Source organism: Phocoena phocoena, chromosome 10 (assembly GCF_963924675.1).
Source record: "Phocoena phocoena chromosome 10, mPhoPho1.1, whole genome shotgun sequence".
In the NCBI taxonomy this organism is placed as follows: domain Eukaryota; kingdom Metazoa; phylum Chordata; class Mammalia; order Artiodactyla; family Phocoenidae; genus Phocoena; species Phocoena phocoena.
In genome coordinates this window covers 100128593-100145938 of record NC_089228.1, presented here as the reverse complement: position 1 = coordinate 100145938, position 17346 = coordinate 100128593, and the positions used below count along the sequence as shown (strand labels likewise).

Genomic DNA, 17346 nt, shown 5'->3' with positions numbered 1-17346 from the left:
TCAGGGTGGGGTGAGAGTAGCCCAGTGAGCCCGTGTCCAAGCTCCAGCAGGGCATTCTGTGACCCGAGACCCATTTCTCACTGTTGCCTGCACGGCGCCAGACCTCTGTTCATTAAAAAGTTGTTGACAAACAACCCAACAACCACAAATTGTACTGCCTGTTTTGACCGAAATGATTCCAGTGTATCGAAACCCATGTCGGTCATGGAGAATGTACTTTGGGGTATTAGTCTAAATCCATTGAAATATTGAATGTTTTGCAAATGCTCCATTCACCCATTGCTCCGTTAGTTCTCCTTTGAGTTTTCTGTGCCATTGGGGGAGCGTGGCCAGGTTTCCCGTTTGGGATGAACTTGGAGAGCCGGGCTAGCGTGCTTTTTCCCTCTGCACCTCCTAGGATCGAGCAGTACTACGAAGCCATCCTGGCCCTGTGGAACCAGCTCTACATCAACATGAAGAGCCTGGTGTCCTGGCACTACTGCATGATCGACATCGAGAAGATCAAGACCATGACCATCGCCAAGGTACGTCCTCAGGACCACGCGCTGCCTGGAGGGGCCCCCCAGCTGCTCCCTGACGTGCGGTTTCTACCAGGCAAACCTAGCTGTGCAGCTGGTGCCTCCCTTAGAGGTTCTAGTCCGTCCAACACAGGATGGGAGGGATTCACACCCGGCCGGTTAAGAGACAAACAGAAGTACTAATTAAAGTTACCGGACAAGCCAGAAGTCCCCGTGGGAAAGGCATGAGGTCCTGTGGTACTCAGGGTCCCACTCTCCTTAGATGTAATGGAAAGTGAGGGCATAGGTATTGACTGGATAGCACAGAAGTAAAAGGTGGGGTTGAATTCTTGGAAGCATTAGTTACCCTAGATCAGTGGTTTTCAGGTAGTGGCCCAAGAATCTAGGTGAGGGAGTCCTTTGGGATGACAGGGACAGCAGGGAGGAGAGGGGCAGGGAATGGGTAAGTTGGGGGCTTCCCTTTACCCCTTTAACTCTTTTCAGTCAAAGCAGCTTTGCTGTGATCTGCTTGACATTTGGGGCTTCTGAGTCCTATCTCCTTTGAGGAAGAAAATTCCATAGGAAGAAGGAAATTGACAACCCACTGCTTTGGTTCTTAGGCGCAAGCTCTAAATCATCAAAGACCTTTTCTGCCTTAATGGGTCTTTGAGGGGCATTGCCTCAAGCGCCACTAGGGTCGTAGCGCATTTCCCAGGAAGCTTTCTTGGCCACGCTCTGGGGCCAAGAAACACTCCCCGCCTGGTTTATTTCCAGCTGAAAACGATGCGGCAGGAAGATTACATGAAGACAATATCTGACCTTGAGTTACGCTACCAAGACTTTATCAGAGACAGCCAAGGCTCAGAGATGTTTGGAGATGATGACAAGAGGAAAATACAGACCCAGTTCACGGATGCCCAGAAACACTACCAGACCCTGGTCATACAGCTCCCCGGCTACCCGCAGCAACAGACAGGTTGGTTTAGAGCCAGTCCTTCTTTGTAGCCACCATACGTGCCATTTTCAAAAGAAAGTACGTAGTTTGCCAAAAACTAGTTGCAGAATCACTCCTTTGAAAGATCGTATATCAAAAGTCATTGAGATGCTAGGTTTTCAGAACCAAATCAAAGGAGGTAGCGACACTTTCATGCAGCGTGGATGTTTTCTTGAGGCCTTGCGCCCTTCTAGCCAAGAAGTCTCTGATTTTTGTGGTCCTAACATTTTTACAGTAACCACAACTGAAATCACTCATCTTGGTTCCTGCCAAGCTGTCAACCATAATAAAGTAACTGAAACCAACAGAGAAAATGACAAGCAGGAAACGTGCTTGCTGATGGAGCTCCAGAAGATTCGCAGGCAGATGGAGCTCTGTGAGAGCAAAATGACCCTTAAAAACATCCTTCTGGCAGATCAAGGGTCTTTGCACCACATCACAGTGAAAATAAGCGAGCTAAAGGTAGGTATCCATTAATGTTTTGCTTGATTCTAGGTATATTTATATTTAACTGTGAAGTAGTAAAAAAAAGACCTCCTGGTTTAAATATTTATAGGCAAGAAACCTTCATTTTCAAGAGAAGAGGCTTCTGGCACAAGTTCCTTTGTTCTTTCCCATGCTGCCGAATCTGTGGAAAGATACCAGGCTGGGGATTAAACCACCTTCGCTGTTAGTTTGTGGGCCACTCAGTCCGGAGGCAATGTTTTTCCTTTTCTGCAATGCAGTGCTTTGTAGATTTCGAAAGTTTTCACAAACATTAATTTGGCTTCTGCCTGAAACAACCTATGATGTGGGCTAGACAGGTAGAATGATCTTACTTGCAGACAGTAGTGGGTGGGGTAAGAGCTGCAAGGCATCGGCCGAGCTGGGACTGCAGCCCAGGTGTTTCAGTATCAAGCTCAGCGATCTCTTCCGCTCAGCCAGGCCCGGGCACTGCGCTGGAATCTACGAGGTATATATTCTAAGGAAGAGGGTCACATTTACCCAGTGCTGGTAAGGCCTCCCTGATGAAGGACATGAAAGGTCAGCTCTCACTTGAGTCGTTCACATTTCGTGGGCCTTTTGAGGACATGAATGACGGTGAGAAGCATACAGCTAAATCAGAAGTGCTTCCCTTCTTTTCGGACAGGGCTTACAGAATGATTCTCAAGCAATTGCTCAAGTTCTCAACCAGCTGAAGGACATGATGGCTAACTTCAGAGGTTCGGAAAAATATTGCTATTTGCAGAATGAGGTATTCGGATTGTTTCAGAAACTGGAAAATATCAATGGCGTCACAGACGGCTACTTAAATAGGTAAGCGCGACTGACACTGACCTCAGATATTTGGCTTTTCTCAAGCTTCGTTTTCTGAGACTTCATTTGCGTTATGTGGTGGTTGCTGGAGCTCTTGCCTTATGGGTTCTCTTTTCATTGGAGCCTCACTCACATTCTTCTGTGCTTTTGAGAGAGGGTCCTCCAGCCTAGGGTGCCAATCCCATTGTTCTGAACTCCACTGTCTCTTCCAGCCAAGGCGTCCTCTAAAGACCAGAACTTAGAATTCTTCCATTGATGCAAGATGGTGTTCTGAGTCATGAAAGAGGGAAAAAATGAGGGCTTCCCTGGTGGCGCAGTGGTTGAGAGTCCGCCTGCCGATGCAGGGGGCGCGGGTTCGTGTCCCGGTCAGGGAGGATCCCACGTGCCGCGGAGCGGCTGGGCCCGTGAGCCGTGGCCGCTGGGCCTGCGCATCCGGAGCCTGTGCTCCGCAGCGGGAGGGGCCACAATGGTGAGAGGCCCACGTAGCGCAAAAAAAAAAAAAAAAGAAAGAAAAAAAAAAAAGAGGGAAAAAATGTACTGCTCCGTAACTTATAAAATAAGCAGAGTAAATTTTTATCTGCTTTCATATTGTTCCCTTTTACGAAGAGTGGCGAGAGCCCGAGAGAGTTTCCAAGTCTAATTATATCGCCGGCAATTTTATTTTTGCCTCTTTGGCACTCGACAGCTTGTGCGTGGTGAGAGCGCTCCTGCAGGCCATCCTCCAGACGGAAGACATGCTGAAGGTTTACGAAGCCAAGCTTACTGAAGAGGAGACTGTTTGCCTAGATCTGGATAAAGTGGAAGCTTACCGCTGCGGACTGAAGGTAAGGAGAAGGGTTGAACAGAGAGCGGCCCGGCTTATGGGAAAGAATACAGGACTACTCAGTCCCCGGTGGTAGAGCCTCACTAAGTCTTCATGGGTTTGGAGGTTACTGGATTTCGTTGGCCACACGTGGTTGACATCAGCCGTTATCTCTTGAGCACTGTTGTCCAGAGCGTGTTGGCAGGACCTACGTGAGAAAGTCCGTTTGTGGTGAGATTAGTCTGGGGAACGCGAGTTAGCCACAGTTAAGCTGGTACTGTAGTACTTCTCAGGACCTTTAATAGGTTAATAGATTTTACAATTTTTCAGGAACGGAATGGAGTGTGATACGTAGCATTTCTCAAACTAATTTACACATCGAATCCTTTTTTTTTTTTTTAACCGAGTTGGCACAAGGAGCTAGGTCACTGGCACAAATATAGGATATGCAATCAGTAGGTATGTTTTCCTTGCGGTGTAGCATCAAGCGGGAATGCGGTTAATTTGTACTTTTTTTTCCTCCTGTGACAGAAAATTAAAAACGACTTGAACTTGAAGAAGTCCTTGTTGGCCACCATGAAGACAGAATTGCAGAAAGCCCAGCAGATCTACTCCCAGACTTCACAGCAGTATCCAATGTACGACCTGGACCTGGGCAAGTTCAGTGAAAAAGTCACGCAGCTGACAGATCGCTGGCAAAGAATCGATAAACAGATAGACTACAGGTGTGCCAACCTCCTTCCATACTTTCTTCCCATTTGGTTGTTCCCAAGATAATGTCGCTTGAAGTCATCACTGTAAAAAACAGTGGTTTTGTTTCGTGTATAAGTTCAGCATCCTGGGAGCTCTCTTCACGCACTGGCTGTGGGCACCTTTGTTGACAACAGGAAGAGAGTACATCCAGTAGCCGAGCTTGGACCAACCTGTGTCAGAGGCCCTTCAGGTTCTTAGGGAAATAATGGAAGCCATTGATCAAGTTCTTTTGTGCCCTGTAAACTCCTATTATGACCGTTGGAAGGAGTAGCTCCTTTGATGGAGCATTTTCCAAAAGTTTGTGAAAATTAAATCTTACACAAAAGAAATGCCTTACTGCAAATGAGGGTTCAAAAACATCTCCTGAATCTTGCTTATCGTTTATTTTACAAGCGGTGCTTCTTAAAAACATCTCTATTGATATATAATTCACATGCCGTATAACCCACCCACCAAAAGTGTCCAAGTCACTGGTTTTTAGTATATTCAGAATGTGTAACCATCACCACAGTCTAAGTTTAGAACATCTTCATCACCCTGAAAAAAAAACCCCATATCCACTGGCAGTCCCTCCCCATTTCCTCCCAACCGTCCAGCCCCAAACCACCACCACTCTACTTGCTGTCTCTATAGATTTGTGAATTATTCCGGACATTTCCTATGAATAGAAAGATACAATATGTGGTCCTTTGTGAATTTTTTTTCACTTAACGTAATGTTTTCCAGGTTTATCCATGGTGTAGTACGTGTCAGTACTTCACTTCTTTTCATGACTGTATAATATTCCATCGTGTGGCTAGACCACATTGTGTTTATTCTTTCGTCAACTGATGGACATTTGGGCTGCTCCCAGTTTTTGGCTATCGTGAAAAGTGTCGCTACAAACATTCATGTATGATTTTTTGTGTGGATGTATGTTTTCAGTTCTCTTGAGTATGTACCAGGTGGAATTGCCGGGTCATGGGGTAACTCTGCGTTAAATACTTTTGCAGAGCAATAGCGAGATTTAATAATTTTATTATCTCTGTTTGCCCCAGATTATGGGACCTGGAGAAACAAATCAAGCAACTGAGGAATTACCGTGATAACTATCAGACTTTCTGCAAATGGCTCTGTGATGCCAAACGCTGCCAGGATAACTTAGAGTCCATGAAGTTTGGAGATTGCAGCATGGTCGTGCAATTTTTGAATGAGCAGAAGGTATAAGGCGACTTGTCATTGCACAGATGCCACTGGGTGTAACCTGTGTTTTCCTCTGGTTTTCGTAGCAGTACTTAGGTGTAAAATGATAAATTTTTTAAAAACTTTATTGAAGTATAGTTGATTTACAGTGTTGTGTTAGTTTCAGGTGTACAGCACAGTGATTCAGTTATACATATATATACATTCTTTCTCATATTCTTTTCCATTATGGTTTATCACAGGATATTGAATATAGTTCCCTGTGCTACACACTAGGACCTTGTTGTGTGTCCATTCTGTGTATAATAGTTTCCGTCTGCTAACCCCAAACCCCCAGTCCATCCTTTCCCCCTGCCACCCTTGGCTACCACAAGTCTGTTCTTGCTGTCTGTGAGTCTGTTTCTGCTTCATAAATAAGTTCGTTTGTGTCATATTTTAGATTCCACAGATAAGTGATATTATATGGTATTTGTCTGTGTCTTTCTGACTTACTGCCCCTAGTATGATAATCTCTAGGTCCATCTATGTTGCTGCGAATGGCATTATTTCACTCTTTTTTATGGCTGAGTAGTATTCCAGCTGTGTCTGTATACCACATCTTCTTTATCCATTCATCTGTCAATGGACATTTAGGTTGTTTCCATTTCTTGGCTATTGTAAATACTGCCACTGTGAACATGGGGATGCATGTATCTTTTCATGAAATGATAAATAATTACTATTACTAGTCCATTTTATGAATGCTTAAATAGTGTCCAGAAGAAAAGCAATTGAGAAATTTACAAAGAAATGCAGTTGTGAACATGGAAATAATGTAACGACCGTCATAGTAAAGTATCTTTATAAATTGAGGTGATAGGACCAGAAGAGAGTGCCAGCCAGATAGTAACCTCTTAGATCATAAGAACTTGAAGATCTTTCTTCTATTTTCTGAATAGAAAACATGCTCATCTCCTAAGGTTTAACTGTGAGACTATGGGGTCTGAACATGTAGTCATAAACTGCGGGGGAAAAAAAACAAGTAACAGTGGTTAAAGAATGAAAAAAACATTTATTTTAAATATGTCTACATTTTAACATTTGTAAATATTTCCTTTTCTGTATAGAACTTGCACAGTGATATAAGTGGCAAACGAGACAAATCAGAAGAAGTACAAAAACTTGCCGAACTTTGTGCAAATTCAATTAAGGTATGTACGTTTCACAAAGAATGTTGGTGTTTCATCAAGAATATTATTAACCGTGTTTGCTTCGGCAGCACATATATTAAAACGAACGATACAGAGATTATTAGCCTGCCCTTGTGCAGGGATGACATGCAAATTCATGAAGTGTTCCATACTTTTTTTAATAAAAGAATGTTATTAGCTACATTATTTTCTGATTCACTTTAAAGATTACGGACTTCTTGAGGACAACGGTTATGGTTTTTATATAATCTCTCGTGAACAAACTGTAAATGCTGTTATCCATTAGCTTGAATTGATTATATGTTGGCAATATCTACGGGAATGGGCCGGTCTTCATCCTTTAGACTGGTGGTGTGTGCAGAGATCTCCATTTTGCATATAAAGTGGTGCTGCTTGGTTTAATAATGTCACATGTTGCTTGGACACTAGCAGCACGTGATGGCCTTTGGGGTTGGACGTTAGAAGTACAGCTTGGTGATTTAAAGCTTGGGAACTGTAGCCATCAGTGACTCCTTTTAAGTCAATTAAGTATGTTTTTCTGAAACATTATTCTGCAGGATTATGAACTGCAGCTGGCGTCATACACCTCAGGACTGGAAACTCTACTGAGCGTACCTATCAAGAGAACCATCGTTCAGTCTCCTTCTGGGATGATTCTGCAAGAGGTAGATACGTCATTACCCATCTCTTAGAGCTCGCCCCTCCCTCTGCATCTTCTCTTTTCCCTGTCTTTCCTACCCTCCCTGAATTCATCTCTTGCCATAGGGTGTCCATTCAAAAAGGTTTAATAGGTTATCCTCTCTCTAGTGTAAGTCATCAGCATAATGCATTTTAGGGAATGATCAGTGAGAAGTCTGGGTCTATTGCTCATACATTAGAATCTTTGCAGAAACTGGGCTTAAATTCTGGGTTTAGTGAGGGGGACATTTAAAGAGTGGAAAATATCCAGTCGATTTCTAAAAGACAGCTTCTTCTCAAAGGTGTCAGAGAACATCACCCATCAGATGGTTTAGGGGGAACACCCTGGAGTGATGAGGATGAAGTGTAAGGTTTTGGGCCCTTTGTTTTATTGTACTTTATTCTTTTATTGGGTTTTGGAATTAGCACAGGTGAAAGAAGGGAATTCACTCTTTAAAATATAATTTCACTACTGGATTGTTTTAGAAAACAGAGTTGGTCAGCTTGCGTAGGACTTCTTTTGAATGCAGGACCTTTGATTTTTCCTTGCATTTCTTTTCTCCAAGGCTGCAAATATGCATGTTCGGTACATAGAACTTCTCACAAGGTCTGGAGACTATTACAGATTCTTAAGTGAGATGCTGAAGAGTTTGGAAGATCTGAAGGTAATTTACTTTATTTCCTTGGAGGATCAAAAAAGAAAATAGAATGGAACTTAATTATTACTGCCTCGTTATAACATGAATTTGGACATACTCATTGGCAAAACTGTATTTCCTCTAAACAGTTAGTATGATATAGTTTATTCATAAATCAGGTGTCAGTCCTATTCTCCAGTACACTGCTCGGAATGCACTCAGGTAGTATAGCTATTTTACCTTGCCATAACCCCCAGTAATTTCATTTAATGTTTGGTCAAGGAATTTGCTTTCTTTCTCTCTTTGTGTTAAATCAAGAAGAACATCCAGGGCTAGCTGGATTTGAATTTTCCATGTCGAATGGTTGTTTAATTTACTCCTCATTTCTAATATTCGAATTGAGTTTATACGGAAACTTACTTGATACCTGGAAATAAAGGAAACATAATTTAGGAGATGATAAGCTTTTGGTCTTGGAAGAAATTCCCTCATTCACAGATGAGGAAGCTGAAACTCAGAGAGGGTAGATCCCTTACTAAGATCGCGTAAGCAGTTGACGGAAGAATTATGACAAGAATACAGATGTCTTGAATTTTTTGTCTAGTAGCTCTTGCCTTGTATCAGTGTCTACATGTGTGCTCGTGTGTGCGTGCTTGTCTGTGTGTGTGCAGGTGTGTAACAGGAAGTGAGAAAGCACGTTGGTCTTGGGGGGAGGAAGTACCGCTTCTTTCTTATGATGTGAGGCATCTTTCTTTCAACACGCTTTCTGATTTCCCTTCCACAGCTGAGAAATACCAAGATCGAAGTTTTGGAAGAGGAGCTCAGGCTGGCCCGAGACGCCAACTCTGAAAGCTGCAGTAAGAACAAATTCCTGGATCAGAACCTGCAGAAATACCAGGCGGAGTGTTCCCAGTTCAAAGCAAAGCTCGTGAGCCTGGAGGAGCTGAAGAGACAGGCTGAGATGGATGGCAAGTCAGCCAAACAAAATCTAGACAAGTGCTACAGCCAAATCAAAGAGCTCAATGAGAAGATCACCCGGCTGACTTACGAGATTGAGCATGAAAAGCGAACCAGGAAAACCATGGAAGACAGGTTTGATCAACAGAAGAACGACTATGACCAGCTGCAGAAAGCGAGGCAGAGCGAGAAGGAGAGCCTTGGCTGGCAGAAAATAGAGTCTGAGAAAGCCATCAAGGAGAAGGAGTTCGAGATAGAGAGGTTGAGGGTTCTTCTGCAGGAGGAGGGTACCCGGAAGCGAGAATATGAAAATGAGCTGGCAAAGGTAAGAAACCGCTATAATGAGGAGATGAGTAATTTAAGGAACAAGTATGAAACAGAGATTAACATCACAAAGACTACCATCAAGGAGATAGCCATGCAAAAAGAGGATGATTCCCAAAACTTCCAAAACAAGCTCGATAGATGCATGAAGGAGAATCGAGATCTGAAGGATGAGATTGTCCGGCTCACCGACAGCATCCTGCAGACCACGGAGCAGCGGAGGCGGGCAGAAGAGGATGCCCTGCAGCAGAAGGCCTGTGGCTCCGAGATGCTGCAGAAGAAGCAGCATCTGGAGATGGAGCTGAAGCAGGTCATCCAGCAGCGCTCCGAGGACAGCGCCAGGCACAAGCAGTCCCTGGAGGAGGCTGCCAAGACCATCCAGGACAAAAACAAGGAGATCGAAAGACTCAAAGCTGAGTTTCAGGAGGAGGCCAAGCGCCGTCGGGAATATGAGAATGAACTGGCTAAGGTAAGGAACAATTACGATGAGGAAATCATTAGCTTAAAGAACCAGTTCGAGACGGAGATCAACATCACCAAGACGACCATCCACCAGCTCACCCTGAAGAAGGAGGAGGACACCAGCGGCTACCGAACCCAGATAGACAACCTCACCAGGGAAAACCGGAGCCTCTCGGAAGAAGTAACAAAGCTGAAGAACGCTCTAGCCCAGACCACGGAGAACCTCAGGAGGGTCGAAGAGAACGTCCAGCAGCAAAAGGCCGCGGGCTCGGAAATGTCGCAGCGGAAACAGCAGCTGGAGGTGGAGCTGAAGCAGGTCACGCAGGTGCGGATGGAAGAGAGCACACGGTACCGGCAGTCTCTGGATGATGCCGCCAAGACAATCCAGGATAAAAACAAGGAGATAGAGAGGCTAAAGCAGCTGACAGAGACGGAAGCAAAGCAGCGGAAGTGTCTGGAGGATGAGAAGGCCAAGTGGCAGAGGGCACAGTGTGAGCTGCAGAAGGCCTACAGCAGTGCCACGGAGACGGTCAGCAAACTGAAGGTGCAGGAACAGGAGCTGATATGCCTGAGGATGGACTACGAGCGGGTGTCCCAGGAGAGGGCCGTCAGGGACCAGGACGTCGCCCGCTGCCAGAGCTCCCTGAAGGAGCTGCAGCTGCAGAAGCAGAAGGCAGAGGAGGAGCTGGTGTGGCTGAGGCGGGCGGCCTCCGAGGACTCCTGCAGGAGGAAGAAGCTAGAGGAGGAGCTGGAGACCCTGCGGGGGTCCCTGAAGGAGCAGGCGATCCAGGTCACCAGCCTGACCCAGCAGCTGGAGCAGGCGTCCATCGTCAAACAGAGGAGCGAGGACGAGCTGCGGCAGCAGCGGGACGCTCTGGACGGCCACCTGCGGGAGAAGCAGAGGACCCAGGACGAGCTGCGCAGGCTGGCCTCCCAGGTCGAGGCCCTGCAGCAGCAGCTGCTGCAGGAGCGGGAGAACGCCAGGCAGGCGCAGGTGCGGAGCGAGCATTTGCAGAAGGCCGTTGAGGACAAGAGCAGGAGCCTGAACGAGAGCAGGCTTGAAATCGAGAGGCTGCAGTCGCTGACCGAGAACCTCACCAAGGAGCACCTGCTGCTTGAGGGGGAACTGCGGAACCTCCGGCTGGAGTACGATGACCTCCAGCAGGGCCGCAGCGGGGCTGAGCACGACAAAAACGCCACCATCTCGGAGCTCCAGAGCCAGCTGCAGATCAGCAACGCCCGGACCCTGGAGCTGCAGGGCCTGATTAATAATTTACAGAGGGAGAGGGAAAATTTGAGACAGGAAATTGAGAAATTCCAAAAGCAGGCATTAGAGGTATTCACAAATATTTGATGGCCGCTTCACTTCCTCTCAACTAATTCCCTCCACGGTCCTCCCACCTGGGCTGCGCTCTTGCTGCTGGGCTGGATGCTTGCATGCGTTTCGCTTTTCTTTTTGATGCTGTGCTGCCGTCTGTCCTAATCCAGACGCTGCTTCAGGGTAATTTCAGTGCCATTTGCCCTTCTCTTCTACTCCCACAACGGGCGCCCGTCCCTGTGTAACCCGCACTTGGCTCTGCTCTTCCAACTTTGGCTGGGGTGTAACATCTGAGCTCACTTCCTCTCAGTGTTCCACTCTGTTTTCTAGAAGGTGGCTCTTTGTGAGCTGTGACATAACGTTTGTAATTGAAGTTTTCCTAAATAAAAGCCACATTAAATGGGTTTTCTGTGCAGTTTTAAAATCGCTTTCTTGCTTGCTCATGTGATTTTTCTGCGTGCGTTATTCTCTGCTCTTTTCATCGTGGCCCTAACATGTTTCTTTTTGTTTGACTTTTCTTCTTTTAACCCCTAATGAAAACACTCAACCTCTTTAACTTCTAATACGTTTGACTTCTGTAGACAATATTTGTGTGTGGCTGGGTGAGGGGTGTGCGTATGTCTGTAGATTTGTATTGCTTTATTAAACGTGTGAGTATAGCTATAACAGGTGAAATGTAGGTACAGCAGGTGGGATAACCTGGAATAAAACTCCCCATATCTGTTCAAACCATAATTACTATTAAGGGTAAGCCAGGTCTACAGCTGCTCCTATTTCCTTCTGTGGAAAAATATAGAAAGTACAGAAGCCATTTATCAAAGTGGCAACATGTATCTACAGAATTTTTTTCAGGAACTTGTAAGATAACAAAATTAACAGTATGCTCAAGGAAAAGAAAAGGGCCGATAAGTAAATACACGTTTTAAAAAAATTTAGGAAAAGAAGTTAAATGATAGTGGTCTTGTGATATGATCACATCATTATTTTTCCCCATTTCTTTCTTTTTTTTTTTTGCGTTCTAGGCATCTAATAGGATTCAGGAATCAAAGAATCAGTGCTCTCAGGTGGTGCAGGAGAGAGAGAGCCTCCTGGTGAAAATCAAAGTTCTGGAGCAAGACAAGGCCAGGCTGCAGAGGCTGGAGGATGAGCTGAATCACGCCAAAGCGACCCTCGAGGCAGAAAGCAGGGTGAAACAGCTCCTGGAGTGTGAGAAACAGCAGATCCAGAACGACCTGAACCAGTGGAAAACGCAGTGTTCCCGCAAAGAGGAGACTGTTAGGAAGATAGAGTCCGAAAGAGAAAAGAGCGAGAGAGAGAAGATTAGCCTTAGGAGTGAGATTGAAAGACTCCAGGCGGAGATCAAGAGGATCGAGGAGAGGTGCCAGCGGAAGCTGGAGGATTCCAGCAGGGAGACCCAGTCCCAGCTGGAGACAGAGCGCTCCCGGCTTCAGAGGGAAATCGACAAACTCAAGCAGCGCCCGTATGGGTCCCACCGCGAGACCCAGACTGAGTACGAGTGGTCCGTTGACTCCTCGAAGCTGGTGTTTGACGGACTGAGGAAGAAGGTGACGGCACTGCAGCTGCACGAGTGCCAGCTGATTGACAAAACGACCCTGGACAGACTGCTGAAGGGGAAAAAGTCAGTGGAAGAAGTTGCTTCTGAGATCCAGCCTTTCCTTCGGGCAGCAGGCGCTATCGCTGGAGTTTCCACTTCCCCTAAGGAGAAATACTCTTTGGTAGAGGCCAAGAGAAAGAAATTGATCACCCCAGAATCCACAGTCATGCTTCTGGAGGCCCAGGCAGCCACTGGTGGTATAATTGATCCCCACAGGAACGAGAAGCTGACTGTTGACAGCGCCATAGCTCGGGACCTCATCGACTTCGATGACCGCCAGCAGATATACACAGCAGAGAAAGCCGTCACTGGGTTTGATGACCCATTTTCAGGCAAGACGGTATCTGTGTCCGAAGCCATCAAGAAAAATTTGATCGATCGGGAAATCGGAATGCGTCTGCTGGAAGCCCAGATTGCCTCAGGGGGTGTGGTGGACCCCGTGAACAGCGTCTTTTTGCCGAAAGATATCGCCTTGGCTCGTGGGCTGATTGACAGAGATCTGTATCGGTCCCTGAACGATCCCCGAGATAGTCAGAAGAACTTCATGGATCCGGTCACCAAAAAGAAGGTCAGTTACATGCAGCTGAGGGAAAGGTGCAGAATCGAACCACACACCGGTCTGCTGCTGCTGTCAGTACAGAAGAGAAGTATGTCCTTCCAGGGAATCAGACAACCCGTGCCCATCTCTGAGCTGGTTGATTCCGGTATATTGAGACCGTCCACTGTCAATGAACTGGAATCAGGTCAGATTTCTTATGATGAGGTTGGTGAGAGAATTAAGGATTTCCTTCAGGGTTCAAGCTGCATCGCAGGCATCTACAGTGAGACCACAAAACAGAAGCTTGGCATTTACGAGGCCATGAAAATTGGCTTGGTCCGACCTGGTACTGCCCTGGAGCTCCTGGAAGCGCAAGCAGCTACTGGCTTCATCGTGGATCCTGTTAGCAACTTGAGGTTACCGGTGGAGGAAGCCTACAAAAGAGGTCTGGTGGGCATCGAGTTCAAGGAGAAGCTCCTGTCTGCGGAACGAGCTGTCACCGGCTACAACGACCCTGAAACAGGAAACACCATCTCCTTGTTCCAAGCCATGAACAAGGAACTCATCGAAAAGGGCCATGGCATTCGCTTGTTGGAAGCACAGATTGCAACCGGTGGGATCATCGACCCGAAGGAAAGCCACCGCCTGCCCGTTGACATAGCGTACAAGAGGGGCTACTTCAATCAGGAGCTCAATGAGATTCTCTCGGATCCAAGTGATGATACAAAAGGATTCTTTGACCCAAACACTGAAGAAAACCTTACGTATCTGCAACTGAAAGAAAGGTGCATTAAGGATGAGGAAACGGGGCTGTGTCTTCTGCCCCTGAAAGAAAAGAAGAAACAGGTGCAGACATCCCAAAAGAATACCCTCAGGAAGCGCAGAGTGGTCATAGTTGACCCGGAAACCAACAAGGAGATGTCTGTCCAGGAGGCCTACAAGAAGGGCCTCATAGATTACGAAACCTTCAAAGAACTGTGTGAGCAGGAGTGCGAGTGGGAAGAAATAACCATCACTGGATCAGACGGCTCCACCCGGGTGCTCCTGGTAGACAGGAAGACGGGCAGTCAGTATGATGTTCAAGATGCGATTGACAGGGGCCTCATCGACAGGAAGTTCTTTGACCAGTACAAGTCCGGCAGCCTCAGCCTCACTCAGTTTGCTGATATGATCTCCTTGAAGAATGGTGTCGGCAACAGCAGTGGCCCCGGGAGTGGCGTCAGCGATGATGTCTTCAGCAGCTCACGACATGAGTCCTTAAGCAAGATTTCCACCGTATCCAGCGTCAGGAATTTAACCATAAAGAGCAGGTCTCTGTCCGAACCCCTGGAAGAATCAAGCCCCATTGCAGCCATCTTCGACACGGAAAACCTGGAGAAGATCTCCATTACGGAAGGGATAGAGCGGGGCATTGTTGACAGCATCACTGGGCAGAGGCTTCTGGAGGCTCAGGTCTGCACGGGCGGCATCATCCACCCAACCACTGGGCAGAAGCTGCTCCTCCAGGATGCCGTCTCCCAGGGCCTGATCGACCAGGATATGGCCACCAGGCTGAAACCTGCTCAGAAAGCCTTCCTCGGCTTTGAAGGAGTGAAGGGAAAGAAGAAGATGTCGGCAGCAGAGGCAGTGAAAGAAAAGTGGCTCCCCTATGAGGCCGGCCAGCGCTTCCTGGAGTTCCAGTACCTCACGGGGGGCCTGGTTGACCCCGAGGTGCAAGGGAGGATAAGCATGGAAGAAGCCATCAGAAAGGGGTACATCGACGGCCGGGCAGCGCAGAGGCTGCAAGACCCCAGCAACTACGGCAAGATCCTGACCTGCCCCAAAACCAAGTTGAAAATATCCTATAAGGATGCCATGAATCGCTCCATGGTGGAAGACATCACCGGCCTGCACCTTCTGGAGGCCGCCTCGGTCTCCTCCAAGGGCCTGCCCAGCCCTTATAACATGTCTTCTGCCCCAGGCTCCCGCTCCGGCTCCCGCTCTGGCTCCCGGTCCGGTTCCCGCAGTGGGTCCCGGAGAGGAAGCTTCGATGCAACGGGGAATTCTTCCCACACCTACTCCTACTCCATTAGCAACAGCTCTGTTGGGCACTAGTAGTCGGTTGGAAATGGTTGCTAGACCTTGGCTTTCATTTATATGAATTTTCACTTTACTAAATAATAGAGAAAGAAAACCTTGTGCTTGTAGGATAGTGATAGAACTTTCTAGGCTTAAGAAAACGTAGCCACGGGGGGAATCAAATGGTAAAGGCTGTTCTGGCTTTTTATCTTCTTAGCTTACCTGAACCAATGTCATACACTGGATGTAGCGTATAGGAAGTAGTAATCAGTTGTAAGGAAAACACAAATTGAATCTAGAGTTTGTTTCTTCTCTTCTGTCTTTAGATTTCTGAGTGATGCTTCTTGAACTTCTTATGGCCTATAACCCAGATTTCTGTTCTTGGAGATAAAAATGAATTTGACCTTGTAGTCATCAGTCTGCATCTCATCTAAATATTTCCATTTTCTGTATGAGGAGAAAATTACCCTATCCCCCCGCTCCCCCCCACAAAAAGAATCCCCCTCAAACCCAAGCATTTTGGAATGCGTCTCCTTGGATTGCACGACCCATATACTCTTAAGTGTACCTGTTTGGTTTGGTATTCATTTGACTGTATGTGTATGATAGTAGCAACCTTTGCTGTCCTTTAGTCAAAGTTTTCTGTTCATTTTGCTTGTCGTTTTCTATGTACTTTCAAAGGTGTCTTTATGAAGTTTGCTATTCTGGCAATAAAGTTTTAGACGTTTGAAGTTTTTGCGTTTTGATTTAATAATATGTTCCTACACACATGGGCATTTAGCAGAAGCTTTTTATTGTAAAATGTGTCTGAAACTGTTTACTAAACATCTACTAAGGAAGACCGTTAAAAAACTGTTCTAAAAAAAAAAAAAGACAAAAAAAAACTGTTCTAGTTCTGAGTTCTTGTTAGAAGTTGGTCTTCTGAAGGTAGTTTTTTCAACATTTATATACCGGGTAGAGTCCTTGAAAGAAGCCTGTGTAAGGAGGCCAGGCAAGAGGTCAATACCCACTTCTGGCTTATTCTGGACAGTGAATAGCATGGGGAGAAGTCACTGTCATACCCTTTAAAAAACATGAAGTGGCTAAGATTCCATTTTGGGTAGCCTTAAACTACATGGTTGCATTTTTGTCCCCAAAGAGAAGGGAATTGACCTTGAATCTATGAAACTGATTCCTGAAGAGTTCTTGGTTCTCTGTTGAAGGACAATGAACTATAAGCCTATTCTTTGGATCAAAGAAAACGTTTGAAATTCGGACATTTGTTATTAAATTAATAGTACTTTACTGAATGCCTGGTATGTCTAGTATTGGGCTGGGTGCAATGAGGATTCAGTAGAGTTTATAAGACCCTGACTTCAAGGCACGTACAGTCTGGATGGGTACAGAAGACACATGTAAAACAATGAGTGGGACAACTTTCATATATCAGAAGCATATATTAATACAATCAGACACATTTGATGGTACAGTAGAAACTAGGAAGACAACTGAAGTGCTAATTGTGTAGAACAAAAACGATCATACTCTAGATAATCCTTAACTTATTGGTGGGGGGGGGCTTTTGGTACTTAGGGTGAAAACAGCACTCGTTTCTTCCTTACCTCGCCTCTCTTTTTCCTCCTCTTGGCCCCCTCCCAATTTGGAGGATTTGTTATTAATTTCATTCACTGAATATTGAGTTCTGTGTGCCACACATGGTCCAGAAGCTGTGGATCTAATGGGAGAAGTACCTGGTACAAAAATAGCCCTTGTAGTTTAAAAGGAAGGAAAGTGCCTGGGAAATGCTATGTTGAAGGAAATGAAGGAGGATCCTTACGCCAGAGCTGGGGGGCTGCATTAGCTCGGGCTGCTGTGACGAGATAGCACGGACCTGGTGGCTTAAACAAACACTGATTTTCTTATAGTTCTGGAGGTCAGAAGTCCAAGGTCAAGGTAGATGCCACCAGGGTTGGTTTCTGGTGAGAGCTCTCTTCCGGGCTAACAGGCAGTGAAGGAGCTCTGGCATCTCTTCCTCAACTTAGAAGGACACTAGTTCTGTCACATG

General features: G+C 46.1%; 1 protein-coding gene and 1 non-coding gene across 4 annotated transcripts in view; both read left to right on the top strand.

Moving 5' to 3' along the window:
- Positions 1–16033, top strand: part of DSP (desmoplakin) — a 42214-nt gene extending 26181 nt beyond the window's left edge. Inside the window, exons 13-24 of one of the 3 annotated variants that reach the window (XM_065884602.1) lie at positions 398–524; positions 1272–1473; positions 1727–1953; positions 2621–2787; positions 3473–3611; positions 4121–4314; positions 5380–5542; positions 6631–6714; positions 7272–7379; positions 7959–8057; positions 8815–9312; positions 12114–16033. In XM_065884602.1, coding sequence (XP_065740674.1) covers positions 398–524; positions 1272–1473; positions 1727–1953; positions 2621–2787; positions 3473–3611; positions 4121–4314; positions 5380–5542; positions 6631–6714; positions 7272–7379; positions 7959–8057; positions 8815–9312; positions 12114–15338 — 5233 coding nt within the window. In that variant the 3' untranslated portion in view covers positions 15339–16033. Of the gene's footprint in view, positions 1–397; positions 525–1271; positions 1474–1726; positions 1954–2620; positions 2788–3472; positions 3612–4120; positions 4315–5379; positions 5543–6630; positions 6715–7271; positions 7380–7958; positions 8058–8814; positions 11110–12113 lie in introns of all 3 variants that reach the window. The other 2 variants (XM_065884601.1, XM_065884600.1) reach the window with 2 other exon arrangements.
- Positions 6767–6870, top strand: LOC136130078 (U6 spliceosomal RNA). Its single transcript, XR_010656282.1, has one exon. It is a non-coding gene; the product is annotated as a U6 spliceosomal RNA (small nuclear RNA).
- Positions 16034–17346: the final 1313 nt, after the last annotated feature.